Source organism: Echeneis naucrates, chromosome 8 (assembly GCF_900963305.1).
Source record: "Echeneis naucrates chromosome 8, fEcheNa1.1, whole genome shotgun sequence".
Taxonomy (NCBI): Eukaryota; Metazoa; Chordata; class Actinopteri; order Carangiformes; family Echeneidae; genus Echeneis; species Echeneis naucrates.
Window position 1 is genome coordinate 16,678,045 of NC_042518.1, and position 13,899 is coordinate 16,691,943.

Consider the following 13,899-nt stretch of genomic DNA (forward strand, 5'->3'; position numbering starts at 1 on the left):
TACTGAGGAGCCAACCATTATTATTGTGAAGGAAAGATGTTTAAAATTAAAAATTTAAATGTTTTTTTTTTTTAAAGCAACATTGACTACAAAATTTAAGATTGCGGCATTTTGTCACAGTGCCACTCAGCTAATTGGGTCTAAGACGTAAATCCAGCTCCTGCTTAATTTCATCAAGGCTGTCAAACCCAGAAAGATCCAGTCTGCTCTGAACGCCATCACTTGATACAGAAATCTAACTTTGTTAGGCCTGCTCATTTCATTTCTCCCCATCATGATTATTTGTGCACAAATACACGTACACACACTGACACACACACACACACACACGCCTAAACAAACACTCACGTCAAACTGAGGCCGGGCCGCAGATCCTCATCTGCACAGCAAAAGACAAATCCCCGGAGTGTCTCTGTGACTGTCCCCGCACTGAAGCTCCAGGAGCCGGCCAGTCCCGCCACATCTCCCGGGCCGAGTCTCCGCGCTCCTGGAGCTTTTCTCTCTATGTGTCAGTTAGTTGAGACGCGGTTAGAGCGTGTCGGTAGAGGAGAAGACACGAGCCTTTTCCTTCGTTTCTTTTTTATATGCACAAAACAACTTTTTGTCCCCCCCCCCCTCTTTTTTTTTCATTTCAGGGGGAAGGGGGTGCTCGTTTTGATCACATGATTACAATTCACCTGAGATAAAACAAAGGGCGCAAAGAAAGGAGGGAGAGGAGGAATGAAAGAGGCAGAGAATCAGACAGAGATGCACTCATGGTTAGGATTCCCTTATCACAGTCAACATTCATGGATACTGAAAAAAGTGGTGATTTTTGGATTGGGGGCCAGTGGGTCGCATGGCGGGGATACAAGGGGTCATTGTTGAGAAGAACAGCACTTGTGTTTGTATCCGTGCATCCCATAATGTCCCCTCTCGTCCTTCCTTTCTGCATTTCTACCAGTGCTGTTTGGTTTCAGAGACAGGCTGTGAAGTAATTATCACACTCACTCTCAGGAGGGCATTTAACAAACCAGTGATGTGCAGGTATATATAATTTAATATAATATAACAAACCTCTACATCTAGATTATAATTTACTAATAGATGTATGCTATTACTCTAAAATGTGCCCATTTAAATCATACATCAAAACTCGTGCTATTATGATGTAGGATGGTGTGATGTCATGTCATCCTAAAACACTAAACTCTTGGTTTTTTAGTATTTCCTGCCCGGATGACCCATAAATTCATCCTGTTTACGTTGTGTTCAGGGGCAGCCAGCATTCAGCCTGAGCATCAATATTAAATAGCCCCTCTCCAAACCTTCAGACAGGTTTTTGACAGGAGAGCTGAGGATGCGTCTCTGATAATGAGCCCCAGACTCATTTAAGAAAAACAGCAACAAAGAACAAACAAACTCAAATTTTCTTTCTGGCTTTTTAAAATGAGAGCGACAGAGCGAGAGAGAGAGGTGGGGGAGAGAGAGCAGCCAATCATAGGCCTGGGAGTCCTCCTATGCAGCCACGCTGCCCCTTTAAGGTCCGTCCTCCTCTCTGCCTCTTTGGGTTTTTTTCCCCTGGGCCTCATACAAGGAGCCCATTAAGGCCCGGTACCGGCACACAGAGCCGGCATTCATACCCGGGCAGGGTGAGCGAGGGGGCTGGGGAGCGAGCGTCACTTTGGAAACTCTGGAACTCACGGATTCTCGTGCTAAACCGGCGACCTCCTTTTCTCATTGCTGAAGTAAGACGCTTAGCATGTCCATGTCTTTCCTCTGTGCTGCTGCTGCGGCAGCTCTCAGTCAGACAGAAGAGCCTCCGTTCAGAAATCTATTTATCTCACTCATAATAACTTGCAGCGTTCAGGATTTGCACACAGGATTTGTGTTGTGGTTCTCTGTCGGTGTTTTTTTTTTTTTTTTTTTCAATCTCAAACATCAACCTAACATTTGTGATAATTCAAACATATAAATCTGTAAATGCTGGGATAGAGGCTATAAACGGTGGCAGCATGTGTGGACTATTTTGGGTGAGGGTGGGGATGATAAACATTTTGACAACGACAGCCCTGATGTTGTTGTCAGTGTAACAAGCGGTTATGTTTTACATTGATTTCTGAGATGGTTAACATTTTATGTCATTGATCGTCATTTAAATTTGGATTTTCTTTTTCTCGCTTGTCCTATAATGTAAAATTTAATTGTTTCTGTGCGATTAACTGAATAATAGAAATGTAAAAAGCTGAAGAAAAGCCCATAATAGAGGACAATGTGACGACGAGACAAATATTTGCTATTGAAACTGAGGGGAAAAAGTTTCAAGCAATAAATTAAGGCCAACTTATTGGGCAGTCGAGCGGCGATAATGAGCTCACAAAGCCGAGGTTCATCCCACATACTAAATGTGCCCAGTAATGGAAATGAAAAACAAACACTATTTCAAAGGAAAACAAATGAATGAGACAAGCAGCTGTGTTGAGTCTCTTATTGGCCCGTTTGTCTCTAATCTGTGTGTGAAATAAATAACACGCTTCATAATGAACCTGTTCGCAGATTATCGGCTCTCGGTCAGGGGGACTATTTCCTTTCCTCAGATGGAGCGGCATTATGTGCGACAAGTGAGTGGCGCAAACTCAAACAAGTGCGCGAGTGAGACGTTCAGGTGCGTCAGGCGCGGCGGTGAAGCCGAGCGTCGCGTCCGTGCTGCGGGGCCGGGGTGGCGGTCCGTGAAGCGGCCCTGCATGCCAGGTGGCTGCCGGACACCATTTATCATTCATGCGCCTCGGACAGATGGTGGAGCTTTTTAGACGCAGCCGTCAGCTGCAAGTGGAGACAATTCCTGACACCCACTCTGGCTTTGGGACGTTTGAGCAGCATCACCTGCCATTCACCCCTGCACTCGGCCCACACGCTATACTTATAAATTCATACCACATATCACACAGGCATATATAGACATCGCCGGTCAAATATGAGGCCAGTGAAAGCTCAGTGTTACAGGGGTTAAGTGACTATAACCCAACACTTAACCTACAAGAAAACACCAACTCAACATCATTTTATATATAATGTCATTGCATCCCTAATTTCCCTGCAACATGATACCGAAGCTAAAGAAAAACGGGGAGTGCAACTGGTCCGCAGGAAGTCCGCTGATTTTAGGACGTGGAGTTGGAGGCAGGGTGTTGATTTAATGGACAAAACAAGGGCACATTTTGCTCCCGCCGATAGACCTGCCACTGTTTCAACAGCCAGACTGTGTCTAATTCACACACTCGTACCGACACACGCACGCACACGAGGTTTATATTTCCAGCGCCCGGCTGTGTTTATCCAAGAGGAGCGGGGTATAAATCCCCGGTTTGTGCTGCTGCGGCCTCGGTTCATTACAGCACTCCCTCTCCGGGGAGCTAGGAATAACTGCAAAACCTTTAACAGTCGCTGTTTTTTTTTTACAGGAGCAGGACCTCTGCAAATTATATTTATAGCCCACTTATTCTCATTTATATACTTATATAATAGCGACCCAACTGATGTAGACACAATAAAAAAGAAAAAAAATGAGAAATCAGACTTTGACTTGTTCTGTATTATTATGACAAATCTTGCAGTCAATTAATTGAAATGAATGAAATCTAGAAACCCGGTTGGGCTCATTCTATTGTACAGTCATTTAAATCCTGCGTGATACTATAATAAATTACAATAAATCATCCCAGGCTCCTTTCATGTCTGTTTAGATGCTGTTAATGTGTGAATTACATCCCAAATTAACGGTTGTATTGGCTTGAAACTGGAACACTGTGACCCCGTTTGAGGTTGTATTGCTGTAATACAGAGACAGAAATTGCGAAATCAAATGTAGTTCCCCGGAGTCTTCACTTAACCAACAGTGGAGAGAAAAACAGCATCTCCGCATTGTGGTCGGACTGTCAGAACTGACCTCCTCTCACTCTGTTTCAGGTGCTGTTGGATTTTAACCGCTGGACAGACGGAGGAGAGAGAAAAAGAGAGAAAGAGAGAGAGAGAGAGAGAGAGAGAGAGAGAGGGGAGAAGTGAGAGCGGGTGATTGGAGCAGACATTTGTGCTTTAGCAGGTAAACTGGGGTCCAAGGTGCGCACTGAGCCGCCTATGATACCAACAACGCGGATGGAAAGAACTTTAATGTGGAACCCTCACAGAGTTTTGCAACGGAGGCTGAGAGTAGAGACAGACTGGCAGTTTATATTATAACTTATAACTTAGAGGAAGCCAGAGGGACAGACCGGACCGCTGACTGCCGCCACTCCGTGCGTCACCGCAGGGACAGTCCAGATCAGAGCGGAGCGGTTAGGGAGCAGGTCCTCCATCCCCAGCCCTGGAGGGTCGTGTCTGGAGGAAGATGTCCAGAGAGGAGCAGAGCTTGTCGGAGGTCGAGCTCAGTCCCGGGATGTCGGACGACAGTCGCTCCCTGTCGCCGGGTCACTCCTCCGGGGCGCCCGGCGGGCGGGACTCCCCTCTCTGCGGCCAGGGGCTGCAGCAACCGAGGCCAGCGTGTTTGGACGACGTGTCCGCGGGGTGCTCGTCCGTCCGGTCCGACGACGAGGACGAGCGTTTCCCCGCGGGAATCCGCGAGGCCGTGAGTCAGGTGCTCAACTGCTACGACTGGACGCTCGTGCCCATGCCCGTGCGCGTGAACACCGGAGGCAAGAACAAGCCGCACGTGAAGAGGCCGATGAACGCCTTCATGGTGTGGGCGCAGGCGGCGCGCCGGAAGCTGGCGGACCAACACCCGCACCTGCACAACGCGGAGCTCAGCAAGACCCTGGGCAAGCTGTGGAGGTGAGTGCGGACAGTGGACATCCAGGGGACAGCACGGGAGGCAAATGTAGACCTGCTGCAGGGCGGGACAAGTGCTTAACGTTTGCGCAAAGTCATGCGACACAACTATACTAATCTCGCCCTTTTCCGCAAATGTGACAACAGAAAGGTTTTCCAAGCTCCGTTTCTATTCCACGTTTTCATTTGATTTCATTTACACGTTTCTCACTTCCATAACATCTCTGGCTCACACTGATGATTTCACAGAGAGGGATGACTGCAGCTATTTGTGCACATGCTGTATTCATCCCTCTACTTTAATCTGTTTATCTTAGTATAATGGTGATTCGCTCATGAAAAGGATGGCGTTTCGTGATATTTTCAGAAATCAGCATTAAGCTATTGAGTTCACAGCTCAGCAAGAAGTAGTATGTGTGTATCAGGCTAGAAATCAGGCTAATTTCATCCACTGGTTAATATTTGGGCATATGGCATTCAGCTCATTTTTCGAAAGCTCAGCCTTTCAACTGTGAAAGTTAAAGGTACTAGATGAAGTTATTTCATCTATATTTTCACATTTTTAAATATTGTTGCTTCTCTTAGTTGATGAATTTGAAAGTCCATTGAGTAGAGTACAATCCCTAATATTACTGTAGTCCAGAGTGTGGGACAGTAGTTTTTGACATTGCAGGCTCTAATCACGGAGCCCCTGTGGTCCATTTAATTTGAATTCTTCGTTCATTTCACAGGATCCCTACTTGTTTGATATTTTTCATTACTGAAAACTATTTGCTGACAAGAAAGGTTAGAAAGGTTAAATTCATTAACCTTGTGGGGATGGAAGGGTAATTAGATGAAGACTTGACCTTGGGCTCTGGCATCATTAGCTTATTAGCCCACTACATTATGAACACTGGGAACGACGGAGGTCAGGGTTTTCTCATGCCATTCCTGCCATCCGTGGTAAACAGGAGCTCAATTCCCTGTTTGCACACAGGATGCTCCTCTGGCCTGCATTATTTCATTACTGTCCAGCAGTTAAAAGCCCCTGACAGGCATCCCATCAGATGCAGCTGTGTATTTAATGCAGCTGAATAAGCTGAGAAAACAAGAGGAATTTTGACAATCTGCATCATACGAATTTAAAACTGATTACCCTGACTAATGGAATATCTGTTAACTGCATAACTGCTGTGATAACTGCAGTGATATTAACATCCAGGTCATTCACTTCTCTGCGAATACTGAGCCTCAAAAAGTTTATCTTTACGAAGCACACACACTTGATTATCACCGGCTTCCTTCACCAAATAACTGCACGCTTATTTTTCTTTTAACCAAGACTTCTCAATGAGAGCGACAAGCGGCCCTTCATTGAGGAAGCAGAGAGGCTGAGGAAGCAGCACAAGAAAGACTATCCTGACTACAAATACCAGCCAAGACGCCGCAAGAATGGGAAGCTTGGTTCTGGATCAGGAAGTGAGGCCAACGGCCATTTGGAGGGTGAGGTCAGCCAAAGCCAATCTCACTACAAGGGCCTCTACCTGGAAGTGGCCCACAGTGGGGGAGCCGGGTCCCCTCTGGCAGATGGGCACCACCCTCATGCTGCAGGTGGGCTGCAGGCTCCCCTCCACTCCCCCACCGACACTTTCCCCATTACACTGTTTTAGTCTGAATACAGCTGCACATTACGACAAATGGACAGACAATGGCTTGGGTCTGCCAAGAAAGAGAGCTGTAAATACATGTTTTCTTGTCTTTCTCCAGGTCAGAGCCACAGTCCTCCCACACCTCCCACCACTCCCAAGACAGAGTCTCAGTCTGGGAAGGCAGGGGATGGAAAGAGAGAGGGTGCTGGGAAAGGGAGCTCCCGTGGCACATTGGGAGCAGAGATGAGTTCAGTTGCTCCGGGATCTGGGAAACCTCACATCGACTTTGGCAATGTTGACATTGGTGAGATGAGCCATGAGGTGATGGCCAATATGGAGCCTTTTGATGTCAATGAGTTTGACCAGTATCTTCCCCCAAACGGGCACCCTGGGGTTGGGCAGAGTGCAGGGGGAGGAGCAGCTGCAACGACTTCTCCGGCCTCGCCGTACACCTACGGCATCTCCTCAGCTCTGGCAGCAGCCAGTGGACACTCGGCAGCCTGGCTCTCCAAGCAGCAGCCGCCGCCACAGCAACATCATGGGTCTCCTCTGGGCTCAGACCCATCCAAGGCCCAGATCAAGAGTGAAGCTGGAGGTTCTGTGGGTCACTTTGCAGAGGCAGTCTCTGCAGGTTCCCATGTCACATACACGCCCCTCAGCCTTCCTCACTACAGTTCTGCCTTCCCCTCACTGGCCTCCAGGGCACAGTTTGCCGAATATGCCGACCACCAGGCCTCAGGGTCGTACTACGCCCACTCTAGCCAGGCGTCAGGGCTGTACTCAGCCTTCTCTTACATGGGTCCCTCCCAGAGGCCTCTGTACACACCTATCACTGACCCAGCCAGTGTACCGCAGTCACACAGCCCTACACACTGGGAACAGCCTGTCTATACAACACTGTCGCGGCCATGACAGACAACGAAACCAGAGGGTGCTGGCGCAGGTTCAGCCCCCATGCCAGTCCCAAGGAGCAGCAGCGGCAGCATTAATAGTGGTATCAGAAATCAAAGTGGACTCAGCAAGAGGTAATGGGGGAGTTGGGAAGGCAGGACGGGAGAAACCTGGCACTGTCCTTGCCCAGGTGCAGAAATGTTTTCACAGCACAGATGAGTGTGAAGCGTGGTGCTTTCGAAGCGCAGCTGATTACTTGGGGCACACAGTGTCATAGTCAGCAAGCGTGTTATTTTGATAGTGCAAAGAAAAAATACTCACCCAGCAGTGCAGAGTTTCAGATTAGATCTTTCACAGCACTTCAAACAATACAAGACACGGAGTTCCGAGGAGGAAAAGCATCACGCCCCCATCGACTTGTTGACTTCCTGGGTATCAGAGAGGGCACAATCCCTAAAGGCCAAAAGATGGCTCAGCAGAATTAACATTTTAATGTGGAATATATAGCTTTGACCTGCGTTATAAAGGCTTTGACAAATTCAGAGCCTGACTTGAGTCCACATGAAATGTTTTTTTGTGCCAGGAGTGCCAACCTATTTGGCTTTGGCCCATTTAATTCTCAGGCAGGATTGACCTTTGATCAGACCAATGTTAGTTTTGTATTGCTTCTGGAAATCAATACAAAAAAACATTGACAATATTTTCTAGGTTATTCTGAGGCACATTTGTCCCTGTTTAATTCAAATGTTTGTGCTGTGTTCACTACAAATGCCTTTGTACACACAACAAGATGCGTGGAAGAAAAATGCCATAACAACGTGTTGAGTTTTCTTAGGCGAACTGTATATTTAGTCAAAAAAGGATAACTTAGTCTTATCAGGATAGATTAAATGTACTTGAAGTTACAATTTGTACATATATCGATGCATACAAATGTGAAATATTTGTAAAACAACCAAAGTTTTGAGACCAAAACTTTTTAGAGAGGAAACTCATTTTAATTGAAGTTTCTCCCAACGTAACACTCAAAACTACCTTACATTGTGTAGATAGCCAATGTTCTTCTGTTAGATGTCAACAATTTTACCAATTTAAAAAAAAAAAAAAATGTGTTGGTCACAAAAGTTGCTGTTGAGTTTGTTTCGCAAAGGCACTGATGAGCATGATTTTAGTTGGTATTTAATGTATCCATGAACAACATTCATGATAAAAACATAATTATATTTATACTTGGATCACTTGTTTTCATCAGCCATGGCTGCAATGTGTCAGACAAACAAGATGCTTCTGCAATTTTTTTAAATAACTGAGTGCTATCAAATGCTCTACGCTATTATTATTGCCACTGAAAGCCTGCAGCACTGCCTTTCCTTTCTCCATATGCATTGTTTAAAGAACAGTATTCAATGTGAAATGTCACATTTAATTTTATTTTGGATGTATATGATTTTTTTTTCTTGTTTAAAAAAGCTTCAGTCTGGGTGATGCCCATACTTAGAAACAGTTACCAGAGATTGCGCAAATGAGATAAAAAGTTTTAACAGAACCTTAATATTGAATAGAAAATGTGCCTTGTCCTAGTAATACCTGTTACTCACATGTTTGGTTAAATTCTGTTTGTTTCCTTTCCAACATTTGGAACTATTAGTTATTGTGTTTTTTCCCCTTGTGTCTTAGCTCATATGCTTTTCTGTGTTTCAACATCTTATTTCTATAACTCAGTTCCTAAGCATAACTGTTTTAATGATCCAGTTTTTCACCTGGGAAAAGAAAAGAATTTAGAATTGCTTTTATATTTATTGCTGAAATATTCTTTTTTACTACAGGACAAAGAGCTGAACATTTTGCATGCATTTAGCATTATTTTAAATCATGCTCCGTTTTTTTGTTTGCCTGTTTGTTTTTTATATCTTTTAGCTTAAATGTCCATTTATTACTATTTACCTCCGACACAAGAGACAGCTCATTGCACTGCTACACTGCAATGCGAGACACATCTTTAATGTTGCTATGTATTCCTTATTTATGTTTGTTTTATGTTTGAATGCGCTGTTAAATGTCTCTTCATTTTGAAGAAACTTTTTCACTGTTACTGCCATTTTAGTATTTAATCTGTCCAGTCCTGTATAACAGCCGCCAGCAGAGCACAGCAACACAACTTCTCAATAACAGCAAGAGTGAAAGCTTAAACAAGTGATGATGACTAAGGACCTTATACTCACTTGAAATAAAGCTATTTCTGCTTTAATACAATTCTGCCTATTGAAACATTTCTACACTAGAACAAGTAACGTAACCCAAATCTGAATAATAACAGTATAAACATATAAACATATAAACAATAATCTGAACATCCTAATTTTTTAGCAACAAATTGTCCACCATTCGAGAAATGTTCCTATTGTCACACACAGCACAGCTCTCACTCTCAGCATTATCAGTTCAACATACAGATAATTCAGTTTAGCTGGCTTGACTAAGCAGTCCACCACTGATGATTAACAAAGGTAAGCTGAACATGAGCAATGGTTCCTTGTTGCTGAGGACAGTCAAAAGGACCTGTGGGATGATGTGTAAGTTGATAACAGCAGCAGAAATGTCATCAGATCCACATTCTGATACTGCAGCTGAAAGTCTCCCTGTGTCTGAACTGATACAGTCTTAGAGAGGGGGTGTGTGTACATGCCTATGTACGTATTTCAAGTTTGTTATAATGTGCATTTGTGTGTGTGTGTGTGTGTGTTGCAGGTTAAGCCTGACTCCTAATTCCCCCTCTTTAATCGGCTGTGTGATACTTTGGAGGGACAAAGAGGCCCATTGAAATGGGAGCTGGGGGGGAGGAGGAAAACAGGGCAATGAGGGAGCCTTACCCATAACTGCCTGGTCTGTAGCTTCACTGGGATACAAAGGGACTCTCATACACTCTCTGCACATAGACCCTGCAACCCCCGCTACCCACCCTTACCCCCTAAACTCAGCCCAACCCCTGAAAAAAAATTCTCCTCAGGTTAGAGATATAATTGGATTAAATTTTCCAAAAATGAAAAAAGTTGGAAAGAAAGAAGACATAAGTAGAGTTATTTTCTGCTGAATGACAGTTTGTAAACTGCCAAAGCAGGTGTTGGCAAGAAGCAGTTGATGCAGAGCAAGAAGGGAGTGAAAGCATTGTTTGTGAAAGTTTGTGTTTGTTTCACTCGGACACGCAGACAGCTTGGAGGTCTGGTTAAAATCTAGCTTGTGCATTGTTGAGCACTTAGTTGATCATTGTTGTTAAGTTATATGTTAAGCCAGTGGGCTGTGACTCACATTACTGATGCAAGTGATCATCAGGCATCTGAGGAACTGGGACAAAGCTCTTTTTATAGCATGAATTGCATTTTGCCATTTTACTCTTTATCTTAAATTGTGTGGACTTATGTTTAACTAAAATTTGGGACGTTTCTCCAAAATGTGATGAGACGATGAGATCATCACAAAGAAGTGATATGTTGTATCGTGGCCCTTTTGATTATTTACTTCTCAAAGAGAGAATTAGATGGTTTGTAGTTCAAAATGAAATCAACCCCCCACACATGATGCAAAAAGGCATCATGTGTGGAGTGCAATGATTAGATAAAAATACAGACTGATGGGATAAAAAGTCAAAATAAATAAAATGGAAAGCAGGAGGATTGAGAAAAAGAACAAGTTGGAGGATTCATACCCTTTGCTGGGGTGAGTGCGACCTGTCGGTGGCCTCACTGTGGCTGGTGCTGCTGAGTGTCACATGTACTGCTGCCTCCAACCCATGAAAGGAGAGCAGCGTCACCCTGAGGTGCTGTCTCCTTCAATCAAGGGACTCACAGACTGAGGCAGCTTTTCAGAAATGAATAACATGACCGTGGCCACACACTGTAATCGAAACCAGCAAAAACTGGCTTCTTGTTATAATTTATCATTTGTGAAGTTGATGAGAACACAATATAGTCCACCAGTTTTTATTTTCACAACAGTAAAATGTTCTATTTCAGCTTTCTGTTTTGTTCCCAAGCTGCATTTATTATTTATGATGTCTTGAAATTTATGCCATATACACATCCACCCGTCCATCAACAAGTGGCTGCAGTGTCGGACAGCTTCCTCTACATAAAGCTGCTAATCCTCCCTTTCTCGCTGACTTTCAGCCTCTTTCTTTTTCAAGCATGCACTGGCCTCCATTCTCTCCAGGCAACAACCCATTTCCCCTCAACAATACACTGAATGTTTAGCTGCTTGTACATATGTATTTGTGAGACTAGCACATGAGACATGAAAGACAGAAGTGAGAAAAAAAAGCGACACTTTTAAAATATCTCAAAGCTCAGAAGGCTCTATCCTACGTGAGTATTTTCATTGGCTTCTACTATTGAAGCAGCATTTCTTCTCATCACATAATTTTGAACGTTGTTTTATATGAGTGTAGCTGCCCCCCCCCAAAGCACATACACAGTTATACTATTAAATTGCTGTGGCATAAATATTATTTAAAACACATTACAAATTCCTCTGAGTGCAAATAACATAAGTGGGACATGGTTATTTATACAAAAGTGTTTATTCTAAACTACTAAACAAAACAGCAGGTAGAACATTTACAGCACATAATAATCAGTAAAAAATAAAAACTAAATATAAACGTTTGACTTAAGTTATGTGTCCATCTTGTGGTTGTTTGTTAGAATGCAGCAATTAAAAACAGGAATACAGCAGGTCCGGCTTTGAAGTTGCTTTAGTTAAGCTCACTATTACTTGGACCATAACATTACCAACCAGAAAGCCACACACTGTCCTGATTTCATAGTTCTGCCACGTTCTGATCAGATCTGATCACGTGTTTAATCAGTTATTATGAGCTCGTCACAGCCCCAGTCCTCATAACTTCCATCAGGAAGATACCTGCGTATGATGATGGGGATCTTTCTGCTCCTGTTGGAGGAGGGAGACAAAGGTTGCAGTAAAACACATGGAAGCTCAATGTCCTGCTCTGTAAATGATGACAAAATAGAAACTAAATGTGGAGTATTAGTTTAACTTTGTAAAACATTGGAGATCATTCAAACAATAAAAAAATTAAGTAAACTTACTTAAGCTCTTTCATAGCTATTTGCAAGGGGTCTGTTTCTCCTTCCAACTCCACCATGACTGGAGCGCACATCCTGTTGAGATTGAATCAGAAGCGAGGAATGGTAAAGTGTATTTGTATGTGGAGGGAAAAAAGGACACCTCCTTACATCTTGTAATCATGTCTATGGCTAGTTCAACACAAACAAATCTGAGATACAGCAACATATGTTGTACATATATGTAAAACAACTTAGGTCTGCACCAATTGTCTGATAAGCGTTCACCTGTTGATCTAACAGGCAGGAGCTTGTGTTGAGACTGTTGCCACTACTATCCACTGACTTTGGGAGACTCTGTTATAGATTTAGTCATTTTTCTTTGCAATTTCAGCCAGTTGACACTGACACAATCAAATATCGCATTTTACCACACAGGTCCATTTTGAAATACGAGCACAGATCATAACAACAACAAAAATTAGGGATTATACATGCTTTTACAAGAATGAACACTGTCATTTCACAGTGAACACAGAAGATGGGAGTGTAAAATGTAGAGAAGAGTCAAAGAGGAGACCGGGTCTGAAGCCAGGACAGTTTGGACACTGGATCAGAGCTGAGTGTGGGTTCACTCTCCTGACAGCACTCACGCTATCTGCAGGGCCCGTGTCCCCAGGACTCTGGCTCTCTCGTATTTGGTCATGTATGGTGTTGTGATCCTCTTCTGGTTGGCCTGCTGGCCTTCTCCAGCCGGAAGAATCTGCACATTCTCCTGATCTTCCTGTTCGCAAAAGCAGAGACAAACAAGGCTGGTCTCACTGCAAATGAACCGATTTACACGATCGGGGGTATAAAGGATAATCAAACAAGTAGATCTCACACACCACGACTCAAACACGTTTCTTCCTGTAAAAGCCACAACAATAATCGGCGAACTTACGTCTTCCACGTTTTCGAGGTCATCCAAGCCCTCGTCCTCTTCGGCATCATCAAAATCTCCATCGTCGAAGCTACAAATTTGACAAAATATCGTTATGCCGGAGAGTCAGATCCAGGATTAGCTAAGAGTGTGTACCAAGAGCTAGCCAAAAGTTAGCAAGCAGTAACGCCAGCCCACGTTGTGTAAATACGGAGCTGAATGTAACACCGTAGATCTGCAGGCCGTTACTTACTTGTCTTCGTTGTCGGACATGTTTTATTTTGAAGCTGCTATGTCTCCTCTGTGAATTATTCCTATTATTGGTCTTATGAGACACTTTTGTCAACATGCGATCACATGAGCGCTCTGACTTTCCCACTTCCGGCGTCTCAGGAAAACATTCCGGGTGGTTTACCGGAACATGTGTATTTCATTCCGCCTAACTTGCTTTTTTGAACAAACTGAGTTCAAAATACTAATAGTGTCCCTTTTTGGTTTTATGTATTAAATTATAATAATTTAATTCAAATCAGCTTTTATTTTTCTCCTCCATAGTGGTTGTGAATAACCTTCAACC

The 13,899-nt window shown here is 43.7% G+C and overlaps 2 protein-coding genes across 3 annotated transcripts; one reads left to right on the plus strand and one right to left on the minus strand.

The window, feature by feature from the left end:
- The first annotated feature begins 1,619 nt into the window (after positions 1-1,619).
- Positions 1,620-9,563, plus strand: sox10 (SRY-box transcription factor 10). Of its 2 annotated transcripts, none has more exons than XM_029509213.1 (4): positions 1,620-1,727; positions 3,946-4,803; positions 6,125-6,393; positions 6,550-9,563. In XM_029509213.1, the coding sequence occupies exons 2-4, from the start codon at positions 4,364-4,366 to the stop codon at positions 7,341-7,343; spliced, it is 1,503 nt and encodes a 500-aa protein (XP_029365073.1). In that variant the 5' UTR covers positions 1,620-1,727; positions 3,946-4,363; the 3' UTR covers positions 7,344-9,563. The 2 variants fall into 2 exon arrangements, with proteins under 2 accessions (XP_029365073.1, XP_029365074.1); XM_029509214.1 differs by having other exon boundaries at positions 6,125-6,285.
- Positions 9,564-11,352: 1,789 nt separating this feature from the next.
- Positions 11,353-13,708, minus strand: polr2f (RNA polymerase II, I and III subunit F). The gene is made up of 5 exons (XM_029509223.1): positions 13,576-13,708; positions 13,344-13,413; positions 13,054-13,184; positions 12,425-12,496; positions 11,353-12,266 (listed from the first exon to the last, which is right to left on the minus strand). Exons 1-5 carry the CDS (start codon positions 13,593-13,595, stop codon positions 12,176-12,178), a joined length of 384 nt encoding a protein of 127 aa, XP_029365083.1. The 5' UTR covers positions 13,596-13,708; the 3' UTR covers positions 11,353-12,175.
- Between the last annotated feature and the right edge of the window lie 191 nt (positions 13,709-13,899).